This window comes from Ammospiza caudacuta, chromosome 16 (assembly GCF_027887145.1).
Source record: "Ammospiza caudacuta isolate bAmmCau1 chromosome 16, bAmmCau1.pri, whole genome shotgun sequence".
Classification (NCBI taxonomy): domain Eukaryota; kingdom Metazoa; phylum Chordata; class Aves; order Passeriformes; family Passerellidae; genus Ammospiza; species Ammospiza caudacuta.
Window position 1 is genome coordinate 10,111,726 of NC_080608.1, and position 19,665 is coordinate 10,131,390.

Here is a 19,665-nt window from a genome sequence, read left to right on the forward strand (position 1 = left end):
GTACCTGACTTGACAGAGGACTAGAAGAGCAATTTCCCTGCCCTAAATTAAATTGTGATTGATTTTCACATGCTGACACTTAAAAAACAAGGAGAGTGCCACCATCTGAGTAAATGTTGTAAATTAGAACACAATTAAGGCCACGATTCATATCATAACAAAATGGTGATATTAAAGGCTCCATGCAACAAATAGGAATAATAAGCACAAGACAAGCTCTAACTGATTTGAGAGGTCTTTTCAAATTAGGTTTGATGAGTTAATTAAATTCAGAACCTTATCTAATTAAGCCAGCAGCCAAAAGAAGAAGATAGTTAAACTTGGCTTTGATGAAGTGATAAGGGTAACCTGGCTTTGTGCTTCTGTATTTTCTAAATTATCTTTTCTATCATTTACACATAGCAACATATTAGCCTTCCTTGTTACACAAAGATCTTAAAGCACTGTACAAACATTCATTAATTAGTTGGAACAGTGCTGTCTAAAATACTTAATTAAAGGTGGCTTAACTTCTTTGGTCAGTTTTTCCCCTTCAGAATTGAGATGCTAATGAATTTTTAAAATCAGTTGGTTTAATGACTTTGTCATGGGTTTGAGGTTACTTCTACCATGAATGTGTGTGCACGTCCCAACTTCACTTTTCATGCATGGAAGAGCTGGGAAGAGCACAGAATAATTGAATAATCACAGAATAATAATCACAGGGAGCCAGAAAGCCCCTCAGGGCTGCAAGTGGGGCATTCTCACAGGAAGGGGAAGGAGCCATTTCTGATCTGTGTTTAGGAGAAGGGGCTGAAGACAGCTGGGGAATAGCAGGGATTTTACTGCTGACACCTCATGCAGGGTGAAACTTGTATGTTTACATCCTCTTATGTATCAAAAAACTTTAGATCTGAGTTTCTCTCTTTGTCCTTTAGTGCTGTAGTCAGACCAGGTGTTCTAATTGTGTTGTTAACGGAGGGGAGCAAGAACTTCAAATCTTCATTAAGAGGAGACATAAAGAGCACAACCAGCAGATCTTTATCTGGGTGAATGCCCCATTGCAGAAGCTGGGGCACCAAAACTTCCATAAATGTGCCAAGCTAGAGCACCAAGATTTGAGATGTTCTTATATCTCAGGCAAAAGCTGATGGTCCATTTACATCTAAATCTAGTACAAGAGCATTTTGTGGAGATAGATAGGATTTGTGGAGTAAATGTTTTCAAATACAGGGTGAGGTAAAGTCTGAAATGTAAATGAAAGATAGATTTTACTTTATGGCTTCAAAGCACTCCTCTCAAATCAATTCCATGCTTTAATCTTCCCCACACCAAGATGAATTTCAATAAATTGAAAGCTTACCTCTTCACTGAGAGAATAGATGGCCAAACAAAAACATCAGCCTCAAAATAAATACAGAAATAGTTAAGGACAGCAAATATGGATAGATCTGAAAACATGTGTAGGGTGGGAATGAAAGGCCTTGCTGCCACAGGTAATGGAGATGCTCAATTAGCTCAGCAGCTTAAAAAAAACCAAGGGTGAGAACTCTGCTGGGCTTTAATACCATTCTCTATGTACTATTTGCAAACTTCATAAGCTTATTAACCAGCACATTTTAGACAATTCTCATCACCACTTCCACATCATCTGAGCAACTAGTTTGTATTAAATTAGATTATTTTCCCTCTTCTCCTTTCTTTAAGGAAAGATATTTAGTAGCAACTAGGAAGGTGCTTCCAAAGCATCTGCAAATGGCAGGTTCCCAGCTGGAAAAAAGACGCAGCTTTATGCACATCTCCAACCTTAATGTTTTTACTGATTCTGTACATTTGTAGGAACTATGGATGATTTCCTCAGTCAAAGTTTTTTACTCTGATTTTTAAGTAGATGCAAGCAGCCATACATCCTGTCCAAGGTACAAGCTGTAGAAAGAATAAAATAAAATAAAATAAAATAAAATAAAATAAAATAAAATAAAATAAAATAAAATAAAATAAAATAAAATAAAATAAAATAAAATAAAATAAAATAAAATAAACTGCTCTACAGCAATTCTGCAGCCAGGCAGGCAGGCAGATTACATCTCTCAGGAGACTGCTCATCTGTTAAAACAAGTCTCAAAGATCACTGAACCTGCTGTGTCTTCTGATGATCCCTTTTACAAAATCATTTTTCATCTTTGTTCTGGGCTCCTTAATGCTCACAGTCATCATAGAAAACCCTGATCACCCTGATGGCGAGAACACGCTCAATGACTCTCCTCATGTCAAGGTATTTCTCTCAAGCACACATTATTCTTTACTTAAAAACTGAGATTAACAGAGGTCTGACAGCCAAGCCTCTCCTGATCCTGGCTTGCAATGCACAGCTTTGGTGACGCAAGCAGAAATTCTGTACCTGCACCTGAAATCCTGAACTGTGAGTTCTGACGCACGGGAAAAATCCCAAGGAAGACAAGAAGATTTATTTACAGGCAGCATCCCAGCTCTACTGGTGTTCATGCCAGCACTGTTTATTTCACACATTTGCCCGTATTTCACACATTTGGAAGCATCCAAGGTGCTGCTTTCCCTGCAGGAAGGAGTGCTGGGACATTGGATGGGAGGCTGCACCCCAGGGCAGAGATTAGCCAGGGGTGGGAGGACGAGGTGAAGAAGAGCAAGGATGCATTTCCAGATACTTCCATGCACTGGTGAGCAGTTACAGAACTTGGGGAAATGGCCTGAAAAAGAAGCTGTGTCAGGAGAGGTTTAGGTTGGATATCAGAAGAATATTCTTCACCCTGAGGGTGACTGGGCACTGGAAAAGGCTCCCCAGGGCAGTGGTCACAGCACCAAACCTGACGGAGCTCAAGATCAACACTCTCAGGACCATGATGGGATTCTTGGGGCTGCTCTGGGCAGGGCCAGGAGCTGGACTTTGATATCTGTGTGGGTCCCTTCACACTCAGAGCATTCTGTAATTCTCTGTGGTTCTGGTTACACCAAGGTTTCTGAAGATCACAGCCCTGAGGCCTCCCCTGACTCTGCCAGAGCACAGAGGGGCAGATGGCCACTGTGCCTTGGGGTGCAAAGGGACAGTCCCCACTCCACTTCACCCCTGCCCTGCCAGCCGGGTCCTACCCCTAAACCAGGCACTTCACGGCCCTGCTGTCCAAATAAGCTTTGTGGAGAACCATCCTGGCTGCAAGCCTGGCCAGGCAGTGGGGTCAGACTTGTACCACAACAGGAAACTCAGGGCTGGGGACACAAACTCCAGCTCAGTTCTCCTGGCAGGGCAGCAGAAGCACACACAGACAATGACAATAACCCAAACCTTCCCAAGCTCCCCAGTTAGGTGCCACATTGTGGAAGTCTGAGGATTAAGAGCTTCATAAACCAGATGGATTTTTACAGTAATGAAAATTGCAGATCACACATGAGAGATGAGAGGCCTCATCCTGACAGGCTGAGTGCTGTCAAGCCTCAGGGAGGAAGATGAGGGATACAACCCAGTAGGCAAGAGAGCCAGTCTGTTTCAAATTACACATGGAAGAGAATTTTATTTCCAACAGAGGCAGTGAGCAGAGCAGGATCAGGATAATGCCTGAGAATGTTACAATATCATTTTTTAAAAACTAGAATGTAATAAAAGGATTCCAAATTAGTAATTTCCTGCTTCTTCTAACAGTGTTGTGCATGTGGAGTTAAAAATGTCTAATTTTGCTGTTTTGAAAAGGCTGATGGTACTTGTCATTCACTGCAATTTCTCTGAGTACCCTATTATTATCTGTTGATTATGTTCTAAATGAACTCTGTCATGTCTCCACATCTGTTCAAAACCAACCAGATTTTTTTCAGAAAAGAGCTGTTTCAGGTCAGAGGTATGGAGTTTGAGTAAAAAAGTTAAGTGAAATGAGGAAAACTAAGACCAGGAACCTATCTGGCCTTTCTGGGTAGCATTAAATTTGCTGTGCAAATGAAAGCTGTAGGCACATTGCACAGAGTCTCTTTTTATGTTTCTTTGAGCTCTTGGCTCTTTGTATTCATTCTACATCACACATACACATATATCAAGGAGAGAAATATTGCATTGCTTAGATTAGCATTTTGAGAAGAGACAGCAGGAAAAAAAAATGGAGAGGCAATTCTGTAAATATGAACAGAAAACTCCCCCAAGTAAAAATTATTGTAGAAAGAAAACAAAGCTGAGAGAAAGGAGGGGGGGGGGGGGGGAAAGCTGAAATATTTCATGCAAGATTTGAAATGAAATTGTTAAATAAACCATCATGTCAAATATTCAAAATGCTTATAAATATTTACCAATTAGATACCACATGAAATATGCATAAGCCTGTACAGAAAAGTTGTGGGGCAGATTTCCTTGTGTGTACTTACAGTGTCTCTGGCTGGCCATGTGTTTGGGAGTGAAAAGAAGCACAAGGCCAGTGGCAGGGAAGGTGATGGGAGAAGATGCTGAGGAAGGCCCTGCACCGATCCTGGCCATGTAACTTTGCTTTGCTCTGAAATGCACTGAGCACCCTCCCAAAGAGCTTTGCCAGCTGCTGACACTTTTGAATACAGTTGAGTGCATTCTTATTGTTTCCAGACTAAATGAAATGCCTACATGCACAGTCTATGCCAAGGCTGTACAGTTAATTGTCCAGCAAGCACATAAACATTGGTTTATGTTCTCCTGCTCCTTAAGTGGCAGCACATCAGAGAATTATTGGAGCTCTGGGTATATTGTGCTATAGCCGTGGGCATGCCTCTGAATTTAAAGCCCAGTGCTGGTTTAAAACATTTCCCCACTCAGGTGCAGGTTGCTAAATGTTTCTAGAGGTAGGAACAGATGCCTCAGTTCATTTTCAAAATGATCCAGACCTTGACTTCTTAATCTCCAGCGTGCATAATATAATAACCAATCTGTTCATATACAAGAGTTTGACATTTCACAAGTGTGACTCTGTTGCTTTCCAAGCAATTTGGACACTTCTAAATGGAGTCAAAATAAACATGGCCATGGTTTGTCCTCTGAGCAGGGCCAGGCTGCAGCATGGCAGAGCAAAGGGGGATTTTAGATTCTGTCACCAAGAGATGTGGCCAATATAGGAGCCCAAGGACAAAGCAGAGTGTGCCTGTGTTGGTATTATTCTTCTCCAAAGAAGCCCAGAAAACAACAGGATCATCTGACTGAGGACCAAAAATTTTCTGACTTCCAACAAGCCATGGAAATAACATCCCTTGCATCACTACAAGGATTTCAATGGCAGTTGCACTGACTGATTTACAATAAGATTTTTTTTTGTGTCTCTTTATTCTCCTCAGCTTTCTAGCTGCAATTCATGTCTTCATATTCACTGCAGAAGCTCATCTCTGAGAGAGTATATCCCTCCACCAAGGGGATAGAACATTTAGGAATCCATCAAACCACTGACTTTGAATTTCATCTCATACCTATTGACTGGTAGATACATGAAATACTTCAAGAAGCTCAACAAGATGGTGGTAGTAATTCTAGTTGCAGGGTTGAAAATTCTTTAGAATTGTTACCATGCTTTTGAAGTATCATTTGCAGGTCCAGGTATATGTTTAATCTTCAGCAATAACTTTCCAAGAACTTTGAAATGGGAACTGTCAAAAGCAGCAGAAAGGACAGGTTTGCACCTCCCTGTTTCATTTCTACTCTTTTGCACTTTAGCTCTTTTCTGCTCTAGCTCTTACAAATCTACAGACTCTACCAATAATGCCTTCTGGGAAATTATTAATATTTTTGATAAATGTAGGTTCTCTGGGACCAAAACTAATGAATAAATTTTGGAAGGTGTTTTTCCATCAATAAAAACATTAGAACCAGAAAAATACTTTACTTTGACTTCCCCTTGGAACAATTCCTTTAAAAGGTGTCTGGATGGTTTTTAAAATCTAAATTTAATGGATGTATTTTTTGGGAAAGCAAATGCAGAAATCAAACATAGTCCTTATAGTTAAGGACTGAGACTGAGCACAAGTCCTGACTCTTCAAAGTTTTAGATTCCCTAGCATAAGAAATTTCAGAATCCACTCAGCCTTTTTTATTACTTCTATTGATTTTTTTACTATCTGAAACTTGAAATAAGTTTCCTGTACATGTGAACTCCCTCTACACTGAAATTAAAGGATGATTTGACTTATCCAAAGTTCTCACCCTGAACAGAATACAGTCTTTCTTTTCATACCTAATGAGTTGCCTGGAAAACACCTCCATCTCCTCTACTCCTTTCCCCTAAAGTCACCTTCAGCCTGACAGGTACCATTACTGAGCATCCCTGTGCAGGAACATCAGTGTTATTCATCAGAGAGCTACCACCCCATTCCAAGTCTCTGAAAATATTTTATTAACTTAGAACAGAAATTATATTGGTCTAAATTTTTTTTTTAAAATGAGAATATTTAAAGTCTTAAGGTTAGCATAGCAGCTTTTCAACATAAGATGGCATTTGATGCTTGAGGTACTTCTCTTTCCTATCACCTCAGCACGTTTTCAAACAAATCACAAATAAGCCACAGCTTTTGATTCCTCAATTAAGTGAAAGGTGTTTTATTTTTTTTCCTTGCAGATTTTCCCTAGCTCATTTGAATGTTTATGCTGAAACACCTGCTTTCAGAAGATAAACTATCAAGTCCCTGGATAAAGAGGACAGAGGTATTAGTGAAAAGTGCATGCCAAATGTGGGGAATACACAAATGTGGCCAAGGAGAGGGCCTGTCTCCTGTGTCCTGTCAACAACTTCTCTTTAAATGCAAGCTGTGCACTTCCAGATAACACTCTGATGGTTTTGTGGTTGGAGAAGAGATTAGGATCTGCTCATGTCAGCAGTAAAATCAAGCTCATGAAGATGCAGCACATTGCTCCAAATCCATCTTCATGACATTCAAACGTTTGTTCTCTCCTTGTGTGGGGATATGACGCTGGAAATCACCTGGGAGAAAAGGCCATCCCCCACCTCATCACAGCCTCCTTTCAGGTAATTCTGCAGCTCTGATGTGAGAGATTTATCAAAGCACAGTTACCGCTGGGCCAAGCTTCTCATTCCTCATGCCATCCATACTTTTTCTCTCTGACATTTTCCCATGTATATTACATTCTTGATCTCTTTCTTGCAAGTTTCACTGGGGAAGATTTCTATTTCCTATACAATTTGAGATGAAATAGTTTCCTTGCACTAAAAGAATTAGCTGCTCTTCCTCAATTGTGTGGCTCTTCTCAGCTCAGCTGCTTGACATCTCTTTGTTTCCTGAAAATCAGATGGCAAACAACCAGGAGAAAATAATGTATTTAAATTCACAGTAATTGCTTGCTCATGACAGCTTCATTTATCCCTTAGGCTGAGGTAAATTTGGCACCTTCAACTTGCTTAAAAAACACATTTGTATGTTCAAAAGTGCTATGAGTGCCTTCTCTCACAGGACTTTTGGCTACAAGCAGCACATGCATATCAGGAAAAAGACTCCTCCTAAATCCATCCTGCAAGTGAATGTTGACCTAATTGCAAGCCACTGCAAATGATATTAGTAATTAAAATAACCTTATGTTTTCCAGGTCTCAAAGAGCCAACTACCACAGTTCTCAATGCCCAGCAAGGAGAGCTTCTAATAAAACTGGTCACAAGCATCAGAGTGGGTGAAATTGTAGTTCCCATGGCACATAAACAGCAACGAATCACTTTGGAAAAATGTGATTCCAGCTGCTGAGTCCTGGCACAGGGCAATCTTGACTTTATGGAAATTCTCCTCTCTTTGAGAAGAGCAGACCTAGAAGTCATGCTGTAGAACCTTCTTGAGCAGAAATATGAATATAAAAGGTGCATAATTATATCTCTTTGTTCTAAAATGAGTTCAGATCCTGGAGTTGGGACAGTGAGAATGAAATGACACCCAGTGGGTAATGAGCTGTTTCCATGCTGCACTGGTCACAATTTCCCTGCAACGAATTAAATTCCAGAAAATTGCCATTTTTGATCATGTGAATGCAAAAAAACCATAGTTTCTACAGTACTTAGCACCATTTTAAAGCAATATGAAATTGTTTGTATACCATTACTGTTTATCCACAATTCTCTGAATAGTCTGCCTGGACTCAGTGAGGATAAGTTCATCATAATTATCTACAATAACAACAATTAACAACATAATGAGGGATAAACTAAATCACTGCCCATCTGCATCCTATTTGATGTCAAACTTGAGATCCCCAGAATGTGTTACTTCATTTACATTCACTAATATAATATTGATTCCCTACAGTGCCTTGGATAAACGTACCTGACTCCATTCTCCCATCCGCTGCTCTAACACCATTATTCTATTCCGAGCAATTATCCTCATTATGCTCATTTGTATTTCCAGTAGATATCCCTTCCCAACGTAAATAATGAGCAGCACTCTTTGGAAAGCAGTCATCTTGCTCATCACAAACCTCCCAGCTCCTAACTATTCCCAAACCCCAGTGCTGGTACCAGCTGAATGGTTGGCCATTTGCTGGCACTAATTAAATGCAAAGCTTAAAAATGTTGGATTGGAATGATATCACAGTAGTGATCACAGCCTTTTCTGTCTGTTTTCCTCAACAAGAATTGGATTTTATCTGTCTGAAAAATATCTTCATCTTTGGTGCTTTAAGGTGGACCCCTTTTGGTACCAGTCATTACTGAGGGGAGGAAGAAGGGGGATTGTGTTGCTGTGCCATTTTATATCAGTTTATAAAACAGTAGGGCAACCCTGACAAAGGGAGAAATGACAAAGAGGACTCCATTGATATAGTATAATAAAGTAATTAATTGGAAGGCTAATTAATTACTTTACTATACTATATAATTCTATACTATACTACACTACACTACATCTAAACTGAACCTGCACAAACACTCAACTCCTCTGAACAAAACCTTGAGACTCTGCTGACTCACAGTCTGCACACACACTTGGCCCCGATAGGCCAAGGAAACAAAACACCATCACTCTGAGAAAACAATCTCCATATTGCATTCCACTTTTGCACAAACACAGGCACAGCAAATGAGATAAGAATTGTTTCTTCTTTCTCTGAGGTTCCTCACTGTGATTCACAGAAAATATCCTTGGGAAGTTGAGCCTTGCTTTTCTCTGTGAAGAGAAATGTGGCCACAAGTAAGTGTGCTGAGAAAATTCTCTTAGATAAGTGGTATGTAAGGGCAAGCTCAAAGTCAGAGGAGCTCTGAGCTCCCTGCAGAGGACCCAGTGACTGGGATGGAAAGGCCCAATGAGTCTTTCTTTCCAACAGCAGCTCAGGGCAGCAGGAACCCTCTCACTGCGCTGCCACTGACAGCACGCACCAGTTTGAGCACCAGGACTCATTTTGTCTTCCACGCTCGGTGAGCAAGAAAGGAAAACACTCTGTCACTGTTAACTAAACACAGGCAAGTGGCCAAATCACTGTCCCTGCTCCAAGAGCTCCTGAGCAGCTGGTAGCAGGGCTGGCAGGGAATTTGGGATGCTCTGCTCTGGAGAGCTGCGAGGGCTCCAGCCCAGCCATGGCACAGGCACAGGGCAGCCAGGGAGCAGCAGGAGCTGGCACACAGGGGTTTGTCTCACCTTTATTGCTTAGAGGTTGGAGAGACAAAGGTTCATCCTGTGGGAGAATCCAGATCTTTGGGAGAGATTGTGCTAGGGATCAATCCCACCTACTGATACACCAGCCCATCACACCTTGCTGTGATGGATCCAAGATGTGAGTTGCTACTCCTCATTTGTATAAAGAGAGGAATCCATGAGCAGGTTTCAGCCTTGGATCAGACCTGCTGGTCACCCCAATGCTTCATTGCATGTCATTCTTTCAAAGGATGAGGAAAAAAATCATGGCTTCAACAAATCTGAAGATGATGGTCAAATGGGTCATGATTTTGCCAGCGACTGAGTTTTCCTCCCATGTTAAAGCTGTTATAAAGATCATCATGTAACAATAATAAGATTGTGGTAAGCTGAACTTTTTACAGTTAAATTTTTGAAGTATTTCTAAACTATTAGTATAGGGATTTTCCAGCTCCTCAGAAATGGGCTCTTGTTGGAGGATGGGCTGCTTATTTTTAAGAAAACATTGAAATCCCAGGAGGAAAATTACCTTAAAGCAATTTCACCTGGTTCCAGATTTTACACTTATTTCTCTACCGGGCTAAAGCATCTCAGTGATTGGCTTAAAAGCTTTATATGTAAAAATGCTTCTGAATTGCTTGGCAGTGGTGAGGCAACTGCTGTGCTACTTCCTTATGTGACACTTTTCTATTGCTCTCTGTTTCCCAGATGTTTTCTCCCATTAATGATCATAAGAGAATTCCATGTCATTTTATATTTTTATGATCGTGTCTGTTGCCCACCTAAACTAAATCCTGCTCCAGGGATGTGTTCAATCAAGCTGGAAGCAGTAAGATGTGAGTGCTGCAGTTGCAATGTTGCTCATCCTTAACTGAGTAGGACTAAAAATGACTTCCCAGGGAGCTGTAAAGGGCAATAAACATTGCACCGATGGTGTGCGCACTGGCATTGCCAAAAATCTCACTTGCAGTAGCATCACAGGGAACAAAAGTATTCCAGCTACACTGTCTGGGAGAGTCAGATATTTCCAGGGTTACATCTGTCTTGACATCCTCAAATGTTGAAAGTTTCCTTCAAGATTTGGAGATTTTTTAGGGGAGGCTTAATTCAATCTGAGGTGATTGAACCATTAATTCAAATTTTCCATTTTCTTCCACTGATGCAATGTCTATGCTTTGATGTGTACAAAGAACCTTTTTTCCCTTTTCACTCTTTCAAAAGAGAGAATGGGCTGGTTCCCTAGGAAAGTAGAGAAAAGTTTTTCCTGCATGTAAAGTATTTTGAGAACTTTAAAGAGGTTTTCTTTCAGCTGGGAGATTTTAACAACAATGTCACCTCCTAAGGTGGGTGAAATAACCTTGTGGGCAGTGGACATTATCCAATTTTATGTGACTGCTCAGTGGCTTGTGCTGCCAACAGAGTTACAACTTCCATGAAAAATGGTCTTCATTTTCCCAGGTACAGGTGTGGGCTGTGGATGACTGAGTTAAACCCTTCACTGTGAATCACAGCACCTACTGCTCTGCTTGACTGTGAGCAGACACAGACAGATGCTAACACACCTTCACACACAGAGATACAAATCTGGGTTTCTCAAGGCAGCTCCAGACATCCCAGCTTTGGCAATGGCTCTACACCACTCTGAAAAACTTTGAAGATTTTCTTCTCATGCAACATTTTAAAACCATTTTCCTTGGGCAATATGCCAGGCAGAAAATTATTTAATCACAGAGCCTAAAAAGAGCACTTACCAAAACAACTCCCAAAATATAAAGGATATTTCTTAGTTTATAAATATGTAGAGAGCAACATAAGAGTCACAGATTTGGTGGGTTCTAAGGGCAGAAAGACTATATATATTCTTTTTCCACAGTTTCTGCTACATATCCTTAGAAAAATGTAACCACGATTAATTAATTGACTATTAAGACAAAGCTGATGTAGCAGCTATCATTAGTGAATTTGTCTCTGAAAAAGAACAGCATAGAGAATGAGTTCCTTCTGCACAGAGTGAGTCCCACTCAGTGAGCCAAACACTGATTTCACTTGCAGGCTTAAATCTATTCTCCTTCTCCCAGGCTATTTCCATTATCACTTTTAATTTCCTCTCTTATTTTAATACCTAATTTGTTCCAACAAGAAGTTAAACTTGTAACAATAGGAAATTTGTTTTCCTGCTTTACTGGGACTTGATTCTTTCCTGTACTATGAGTTGGGTAATTAATTGGTTGTACCTGTTTATGCATTTGCTTTGTGCAAGTGAAAATTAAAACAAAAACATCACAGGTTCTAAATGTGAGTGTTTTCATGGCAGTGGGGAAAATTGGCTTATAGGTGAGAGGGGGCAAAAAGGATCAGTTCTTTTTAAAAGTTCAAAACGACCAAACCACATCCTTGACTCCATCCCTAAGAAAAAAACATAAAATAATATTCTCACTAAAGATTGACCTGGAAAAATTAATATCCAAAAAATATCACTTGTGAGTAGTGATGTTCCTATACTCATTTGTACTGGGATGCTTAGTTTTCAAAACAGGCAGTAGTTAAGACTGAGAGCTGTGCAAGAGAAATAAAAACAGTAATAAAAGGCAATGAGTACATTCTGCCTACCAGACCAAATTTCTGAAGTTCCCTGCTGCCTTCTCTTCTTAAAACCCAGCAAAGTGAAACACAAAGAAAAAAAAAAGAAAGCTGCTTAAAAAATCCCTCTCTTTAAAATGCAACTCCTGTCTGGAAGGAAAATAAAGAAAAGAACAGAATGTCTGAAAAATTAAATGAAAGCTTAAACAAATGCTGTATAAACACACTAAAGCCTTTAAGAGCAGCTTGCTGAAATAATAAATATGAGTCATAAAAAGTATTCCCAAACATAACAGAAGCAAGATGTCTGCCAGAGAATATGTTGAGGGCAGAGATTAAGAAAAGATGAGAAGATCACTGAAGGAAGAATGGGTCAGAGCGGAAATACGAAGTGATGGATTTACAGGAATGTTCATGAGGCTAATGAGAGAGGTTCCCACGCCAGTTTCTGCTTTCAGTGGGAGATGAGTTGCAGGCACAGCTCCCATCAGTCAGTCCTGAGAGCAAACAAACCCCAGAGTCTGTCCAGCCTGGGTAGGAAGCCGAGTTTATAAGTGCAGCCTTGCTGGTTTACAATCTGAGGGTTTTCAAGTACTTTTCTCTTTCCAAGTTCACTGTTATCTTCCATTCTCTCAAAGTATTTCCCCATCCTACTATTTTACTTTTCAATGTTTTATGCCATTTTCCATCTTTTTATCACTCATTTCAAAACACCAAGAGTCTAATAATGATTTTTTAACTCCCTGCTGCATGGAGCTAGAAACAACAAGAAAATGGACTAAGTAATTTCTCTTTAAAGTTTAAGTTAAGCATATCCTGTGAAGTTAACGGTTTATAGTTAAGTAGGATAAAAGCTGGAGCTGACTTACTGAGGCAACAGGAGTGCCAGATCATCCTAACAAGTCACAGAGTCTCAAGGGCTGTTTTGTTACTCTTTCATCATCATGAGAACAGAGGGGTTTGAGGCTCAGCTCTCTGCATCCCTGCAGCCCAATGGAAGCAGGGGCAGCTCAGGCTCATCCCTGCAGCATCCCCACACTGGACTCGCTGCCCACCAGCCTCTCACAGTCCCTGAGCCTGCACCTGAAGCTCACCTGCACATGAGAGCAGGCTCACTGCCAGGACCTGCTTTTGGATCCCAAAAGCTTTTAGAGAAAGTGTTGTAAAGGAAGAAAGACAGGAAGAAACATATAAGTGAGAAACAAAACAGGTTCTGCTGTAGTAATTGCACTGACAATGTTGGTGGGAGCAGTAAACAAAGACCACACACCATATGTCTTCCAGGTGATGATTTTGATCTTGCTTTTAGAACAGCTTTTAGTCAGGAGGAGCTGAGCTCTGATTTACTGCTTATGGTTGGTGAGATCTTTTCTAAGCCTCCTTTGCGAGGCTCTAATTTGATTTGTCTGGATTGCTAAATTGGAATGATTTGCCTGATTTACTTCATCACAAGGATGCTTCCTGACACACACAAGCATGTGGTCCAAATTGAGAGCATGCAAGGCTGTAAAACAGTGGTGGCTGTGGAGGGGGATCTCACCAGAAAAAGGATCACACAGTCACTGCTTCAGGAAAAGTAAACAGAACTATTATTCTGGGAATCACTCAGTTCCACATTGTGGACAGTAGCATTAAGCTGATGCTGCTGTTAAAGACAGTTGCAAAGGCATTTCCTGCAGGCTGTTTGCTAGAAATTCAATCTCCTAAGGCTTTTGATAGACATATAAAAACAATTCTGTTGACACTGCTTTTAATATTCCAGTCTTGGAAATGAGTCACCTGGCTGTGAACAGCTGGTAACTGTGCAGACATCTGCATATGCTCTCCCACCAAGCTGCCACAAGGGAGATGGATTTCTCTGGACCAAAGAGGAGAGCAATTCTCATCAGCCTGGCTTAGGGGTGATGCTGCTTCAGATGGACAAACCCTGGCTCATCAGACTTATTTATATGAGCAAAACAAACAGAATCCTCTGGTAGATGGCACAAGGATTATTTACTTTATGACTGAGGTCCAAGATCTGCAAGCTTTTAAAGAAATTGGAATGTACAGAGATGGGGTTTTTTGAGTAAAAAGGGGAGAATGAGAGAGGAGAATTCTTCCTGTGTGGGCTAGAGGGATCCTAGCTCTGCTAGGCTGACAATAAATGCTTTCTCCCTCAAAACAGCTTCACATATTAATCATTAGCCTAATATCTGTTTTCCTCCCTTTGTGGAAAACTACAAAGCACTTTAACTTTGTCCTATAATTGTTTTAATTGTACTTTTGATTTTTGAATTGAGGAGCCCCTCAGTTTCCTGCCCAGATTTTCCTACACTCTGCAGAGTCATGGTCACTTGGAACCCTTCAATCCACATGGGATCCTCTCTTTCTCTGTGTTCCCAAGGGCAATGCAGAAGGGACCCATCCACTGGACTAAATGAGGCCCCCACTCTGTACTGCCTTTGCTCCAGTGAATGTTGGTTTGGCTTTTTAAAACAAAAAAATTAAAACTAGAAAGAGAGAGAAAGTAATGAACTTGTTCTTAATTTTGAGCTTTCAAGTGGGATATACAAAAATGACAAAGCACTTAATTAAGGTATTTTTTTTTCAGCTTAGGCTGCCTCCACTAGAGGAGAATATCATTGCTTAAAGACCTGCAAACATACTCAGGGGCTCTGATGTTTGCTTCTCTCTCTTCTGGAATCCATCTCTTAGGAGTTTCCCATCCACCCCACTTCTACATGTATTTTCATAGAAACAACTGGTTCCACACTTTTCATTTTACTTTGGGGAAGAGGTCTTATTTATTTCTAGACTAATGGACTACATCTTTCATAGCAATTTTTTTTTCTACAATTAACGAGAAATCTTGTTTTTTGACAAAATTTTGCAAATTTGCAAATCTGTTTCATCAGATTTGCAGCATATTACTGAATCTTAGCAATTTAAGGTGATAGAAATCTATTCAGTTTCTGCCACAGTAAAAAACTAAAGAATGGATAATTTGGCCTACCACAGGTAACACAAGTTTTCTTCTTTAAAGTGGTCCACATGGCTGTTTTGCTTCACATTTGTCTGCACAAAGAGGCAACTTGCTTAAAAATTTTAATGTTCTTTAAAAAATAGCACATGCATTGGCTTCTCATTTTGATGTGCTGAAAGGTGCTCTTGCATAAGAGATTTGGGGCAGCAAGCAGCAGGAGAGAGGCACTGCTTTGATATTTTAATTAGCTCATGCTAGCAGTTTCTTCAGAGGTTACTAAATTACTATTTGTCCACCTACATTATTAAAATTTTGTGTCTTTCCGTTTCAAGGACTCATTGTACCTCCTGAAAACTGCATTTCTGCAATCGCACATAATTTTTAAATAATGTTCTTAAACAATCCTGAGTGATAATTTTATAAATCTGTTGAGTACCAATTTTAATTATAGAACTTTAGGAATCAAACATTTTAAGTTTCTGGGAAAATTCTATTTTAGTCACAAAAAAAGCCCTCTAGAACTTGTCTAATTTCATAAACTTTCTTCATTTGCGGACTTCTTAAATACATTTTCAGCAATTGTGTTCTTTCCTCAAAATAAATTCTTAAGTTGTCATGTTCTGTGAAAAACCCCCCACTGTTTTATTAATACCCTATTTCACATCACACTGATTATGTTAATAAGAATAAATATTTTTACATAAATACATACCTCTGGGGGTATTTTTTTTTTTTTTGCTACAGTGAGAATAGATTAGAATCTTGAGAACTTTCTTATTTCTGGAAGAATGAATATAGCAAAGGAATGTGAAATCTTTGAAGAAAACTTATGGTATGAGTAGGTACTTCACTAACATTCATGGATGTGTGCTGCACAGACCCTTCCAACAAGACAATGAACTTGGAAAACCTGGAAATGCATCATTTGGCAAATGGTTTCTAATGTTTTGGGGGGTTTTTGGGTATTGATTTATTCCCATCTATTTGCCAGTGCAGAGATATAACCACCATGGAGCTCTTCAATATTGGATTGTTGGTTTGCTCCTGGAGGATTTGTGCAAGAGAAGATTCTGGTATTTTTATATCAGAAGAGTAAATATATTTACTTTTCTGCAGCCAGACACTTATCAGGACTGACAGGCACACAATGCTTAGGGCTGCTCATGCTCCTCTCAATATACAGCTGTCTATGAAAAGAAGCTGGAGCATTAATGAGATATTATTGTTGTTAAGTGTGGGCATGAGCCTCCAGTGCCCTCACACTGGAGCAACCCTCACTCAAGCACTGGGATTCACTGAGCCCAAGGAGGTTGCTTCAGTCAGACTGAATCCAAATAAAACTTCCCCTTCAAATTATTGTGTCCTTGCATTCTGATGCACATGGGGAAAAAGAGATTGCAAAATTTTACCATGATTTTATTGCCCAAAAGATCTCAGCGGGTCGCGATTTTTTCAATCACAAAACCTGATAATCTGTTTTCTTCTTACTTTTAAAGTGGAGAGCACAGATTCGTAGAACCATTTAGGTCAGAAAAACCTTCTAAGATCCAGCTTTAAACCCAAGACTGCCAAGGCCACCACTAAACCATGTCCCCAAGTGACACTTCTACACATCTCTTAAATCCCTTCAGGGATGGTGACACAGCCACTTCTCTGGGAAGCCTCTTCCAGGGCTTGACCCCCTTCTCTGTGAAGAGATCTTCCCTGATATCCAGCCTAAAACTCTCCTGACACAACATGAGACTGTTTCTTCTGTTGCTTGTTATCTGGGAGAAAAGACCAAGCCCCACCTGGCTACAGCCCCTTCAGGGAGCTGTAGAGACTGAGAAGGCGCCCCCTGAGCCCCCTTTTCTCCAGGCTCAGCCCCCATCTCCCTCAGCTGCTGCTCATCAGACTTCTGTTCCAGACCCTTCCCCAGCTCTGTGCCCTTCTCTGGACCTGCTCCAGAACCTCAAAATCTTTATTGGAGTGAGGGGCTCAAAACTGAACACCAGCCCCGCCAGTGCCTGGTGCAGGGGGATGACCTCCCCAGTCCTTTGTAGTACAGAGCTACAAATCCTGAAACAGATGCTTTAACACATGAATAGTTCTCTTAATTAGAAATGATGGATTCCTGGTGAGCATCCTGCCCCAGTGTACTCACAACACGGAATTTATTACCCCAGAGTCACTGATCCTGATTGTAGCTGCACAATAGCCATAAAACAGAAAAAAGGCTAATGTTGATGGCTGAGCCACTGAAAATGAGGGGTTTAATGCCTAATTTATATTAGAAAGGAAGACAATGCTCTTTACATCATGTAAATGGCATACAGAAATACTGCAAATGGCATTGGACATTTACAAACTCATTATGATAATGGAAATCTCAAATAACTTGTAAGAGAGTTCCACAAGCTCTACTCTTATGTTTGGCATGATGATAAACTTCATAGCTATTTATTGATTGTTTCTCTTTTCCTTTTTCATGCAATTCATCATGTATAGATGCAGCACCAAACCATTAAGATGCAATGCAGTTTAAAATATTTTACAGAGAACCAAAATTTCTTGATTTATACCTTTTATCATTGTAGCAGAACTAGATGTACTGGATTCTTAAAACAGTGTCTAGAGCTCTGCCTCTAAAATAGATTGCTCAATTAAAAGACTTACCTTTCTTACAAAAAACGAGTCTCCATTTTTTGAACAATCTAATTTTTATTCCTGCTGCAAACTAGAGATTCTAAGCAATCACAGTGTGCAACACAGAAACTTAAGCTTCTGCTGTAATATGCAATGTTCAGTTCCAAGCATTTATTAACTGGAGATTGACAGTGATCTGAATCTATGCATAGCTAACACGTCTGGCAGTCTCTGCCAGTCTTACTCCCCCACCTCTCAAACAACAGCCCAAAATTTGATCAAACATGTAAACTACTCAATAGCCTGAACACTCTCAGCCCAAGGAAAAAGGCACAGTGGTGAGTTACCTTAAATTCAGTTTCAATGTTGGCTAGCCTGGCCAGTTCATTGCTAAGCTCTAGAGCAGTAAGGACAGGGTCTTCACTGGACAGAGACAAATAAGCAGCACTGGCTAATCCCTTGTAGGCATTCATTCTTGAGCGAGAGTGGCTAAAGGAGTCTTTCCTCTGCTTTTCCATACATTCATTGCACTTGCAAAAATAGTCATGCGGCCTTTCAATCCGTGCACCTTTGAGAAGTAAGATGTGAACAATTTCATACTCCTGGCAGTGGGCAGCAAGGATGATGGGGGTAATGTCGTGGGAGAAGCGAGTTCCATCTTCGTCGTAGGCGTAGAAGTCATCGTCCCTCAGCTCCTGCTCCAGGGGGCTGAGCGTGAGGCGCTGTCCCTGCGCGAAGGCCGGGTGGTTCAGGATCGCCTCCACGATGCGCACGTACCCTTTGCTGATGGCCAACAGAAGGGCATCCCCAACTCGGGCCAGGTTCTCCTTCTTGAGGAGCAGCTCTGTCACTTCCAGGTGCTCGTTCCCCACGGCCAGCTGGAGGGCGTTCTGTCCCATGTAATCGACGCAATTGAAGTTCAAGGTTTTGGATTCCTCCAGCATTTTCCGCACGACGGGAATGTTGCCATACTCTGCGGAGTCCAGGAAATGCTCCTCCTCCGCGGTGAGGCTGGTGCCTTTCTCGTTGAACATGTAGGCAGGGCCCCGGATGGCCTGGCGCCGGCCCTTCTCCCGAAGGGTGGCGTGCCTCCGATGCATGTCTTTAGAATTGCTGTGTCTCAACCTGCAGAAAACCACAGAGGAATGTTGGTTACATCCTAGCACAGCCATGATTTCACAGGACCTGAAATAAGGTTGGAAATGTGTCATTTTGACCACATCTGACTAGCTTTGTGTGGCCTGCGCCAGTTACGTAAAATCATTTAGGATATATGTGGAACAAAGATTAGCTTCTGAACAAAAGACAAGTGATTTGCTCACCCTTCCTGATTGCAACATGGATGCACATCCTTGACTTGATAAATAGGAAAAAAGCAGCATAATTTTATAATAGATATAATTTTATATATTACATATTATTTTATATATTATATTATTTTAGATATTATATGATATATGATATGATATATAATATGATATTATAATATAAATAGATAAATATATAATTTTATATATTATATTCTTATATTTTATAATATATATAATTTTCCATTTGTATTGTTTACATCATATTTAGGATTAATGTACATAAGACAATATTTCTCTGAACCACTCCTCTTGAATTTTGTCCTTGAGGGCACAAGCCCTAAAGAAGGTTAGCAGGACTCTCCCTTGGCAATAGACCTAGGATCAGGCCAGTAAACTATGTTCCATAAAGTTTATATGCTTCTAATTTTAAGCACATGGTAACAAGGATAATTATATTGCATATTCTGATAAGATTCAGGTGGTACAAGCAAACCATCTATTCATTCCCTTCTTTTTTTCAAGGTACATAATACCATTTTTCTGTTTCCTGATCTAGAGAGTTTAATAATGAACAGTCTAATTTCTTACTGAAATACAGTCAGCCACTACTTCAAA

The 19,665-nt window shown here is 40.3% G+C and overlaps 1 protein-coding gene across 1 annotated transcript in view; it reads right to left on the reverse strand.

The window, feature by feature from the left end:
- TRPC7 (transient receptor potential cation channel subfamily C member 7) overlaps positions 1-18,858 on the reverse strand; it is a 62,565-nt gene extending 43,707 nt beyond the window's left edge. The window contains exon 1 of the mRNA XM_058815316.1: positions 18,088-18,858. Coding sequence (XP_058671299.1) covers positions 18,088-18,840 — 753 coding nt within the window. The 5' untranslated portion in view covers positions 18,841-18,858. The remainder of the gene's footprint in view (positions 1-18,087) is intronic.
- Between the last annotated feature and the right edge of the window lie 807 nt (positions 18,859-19,665).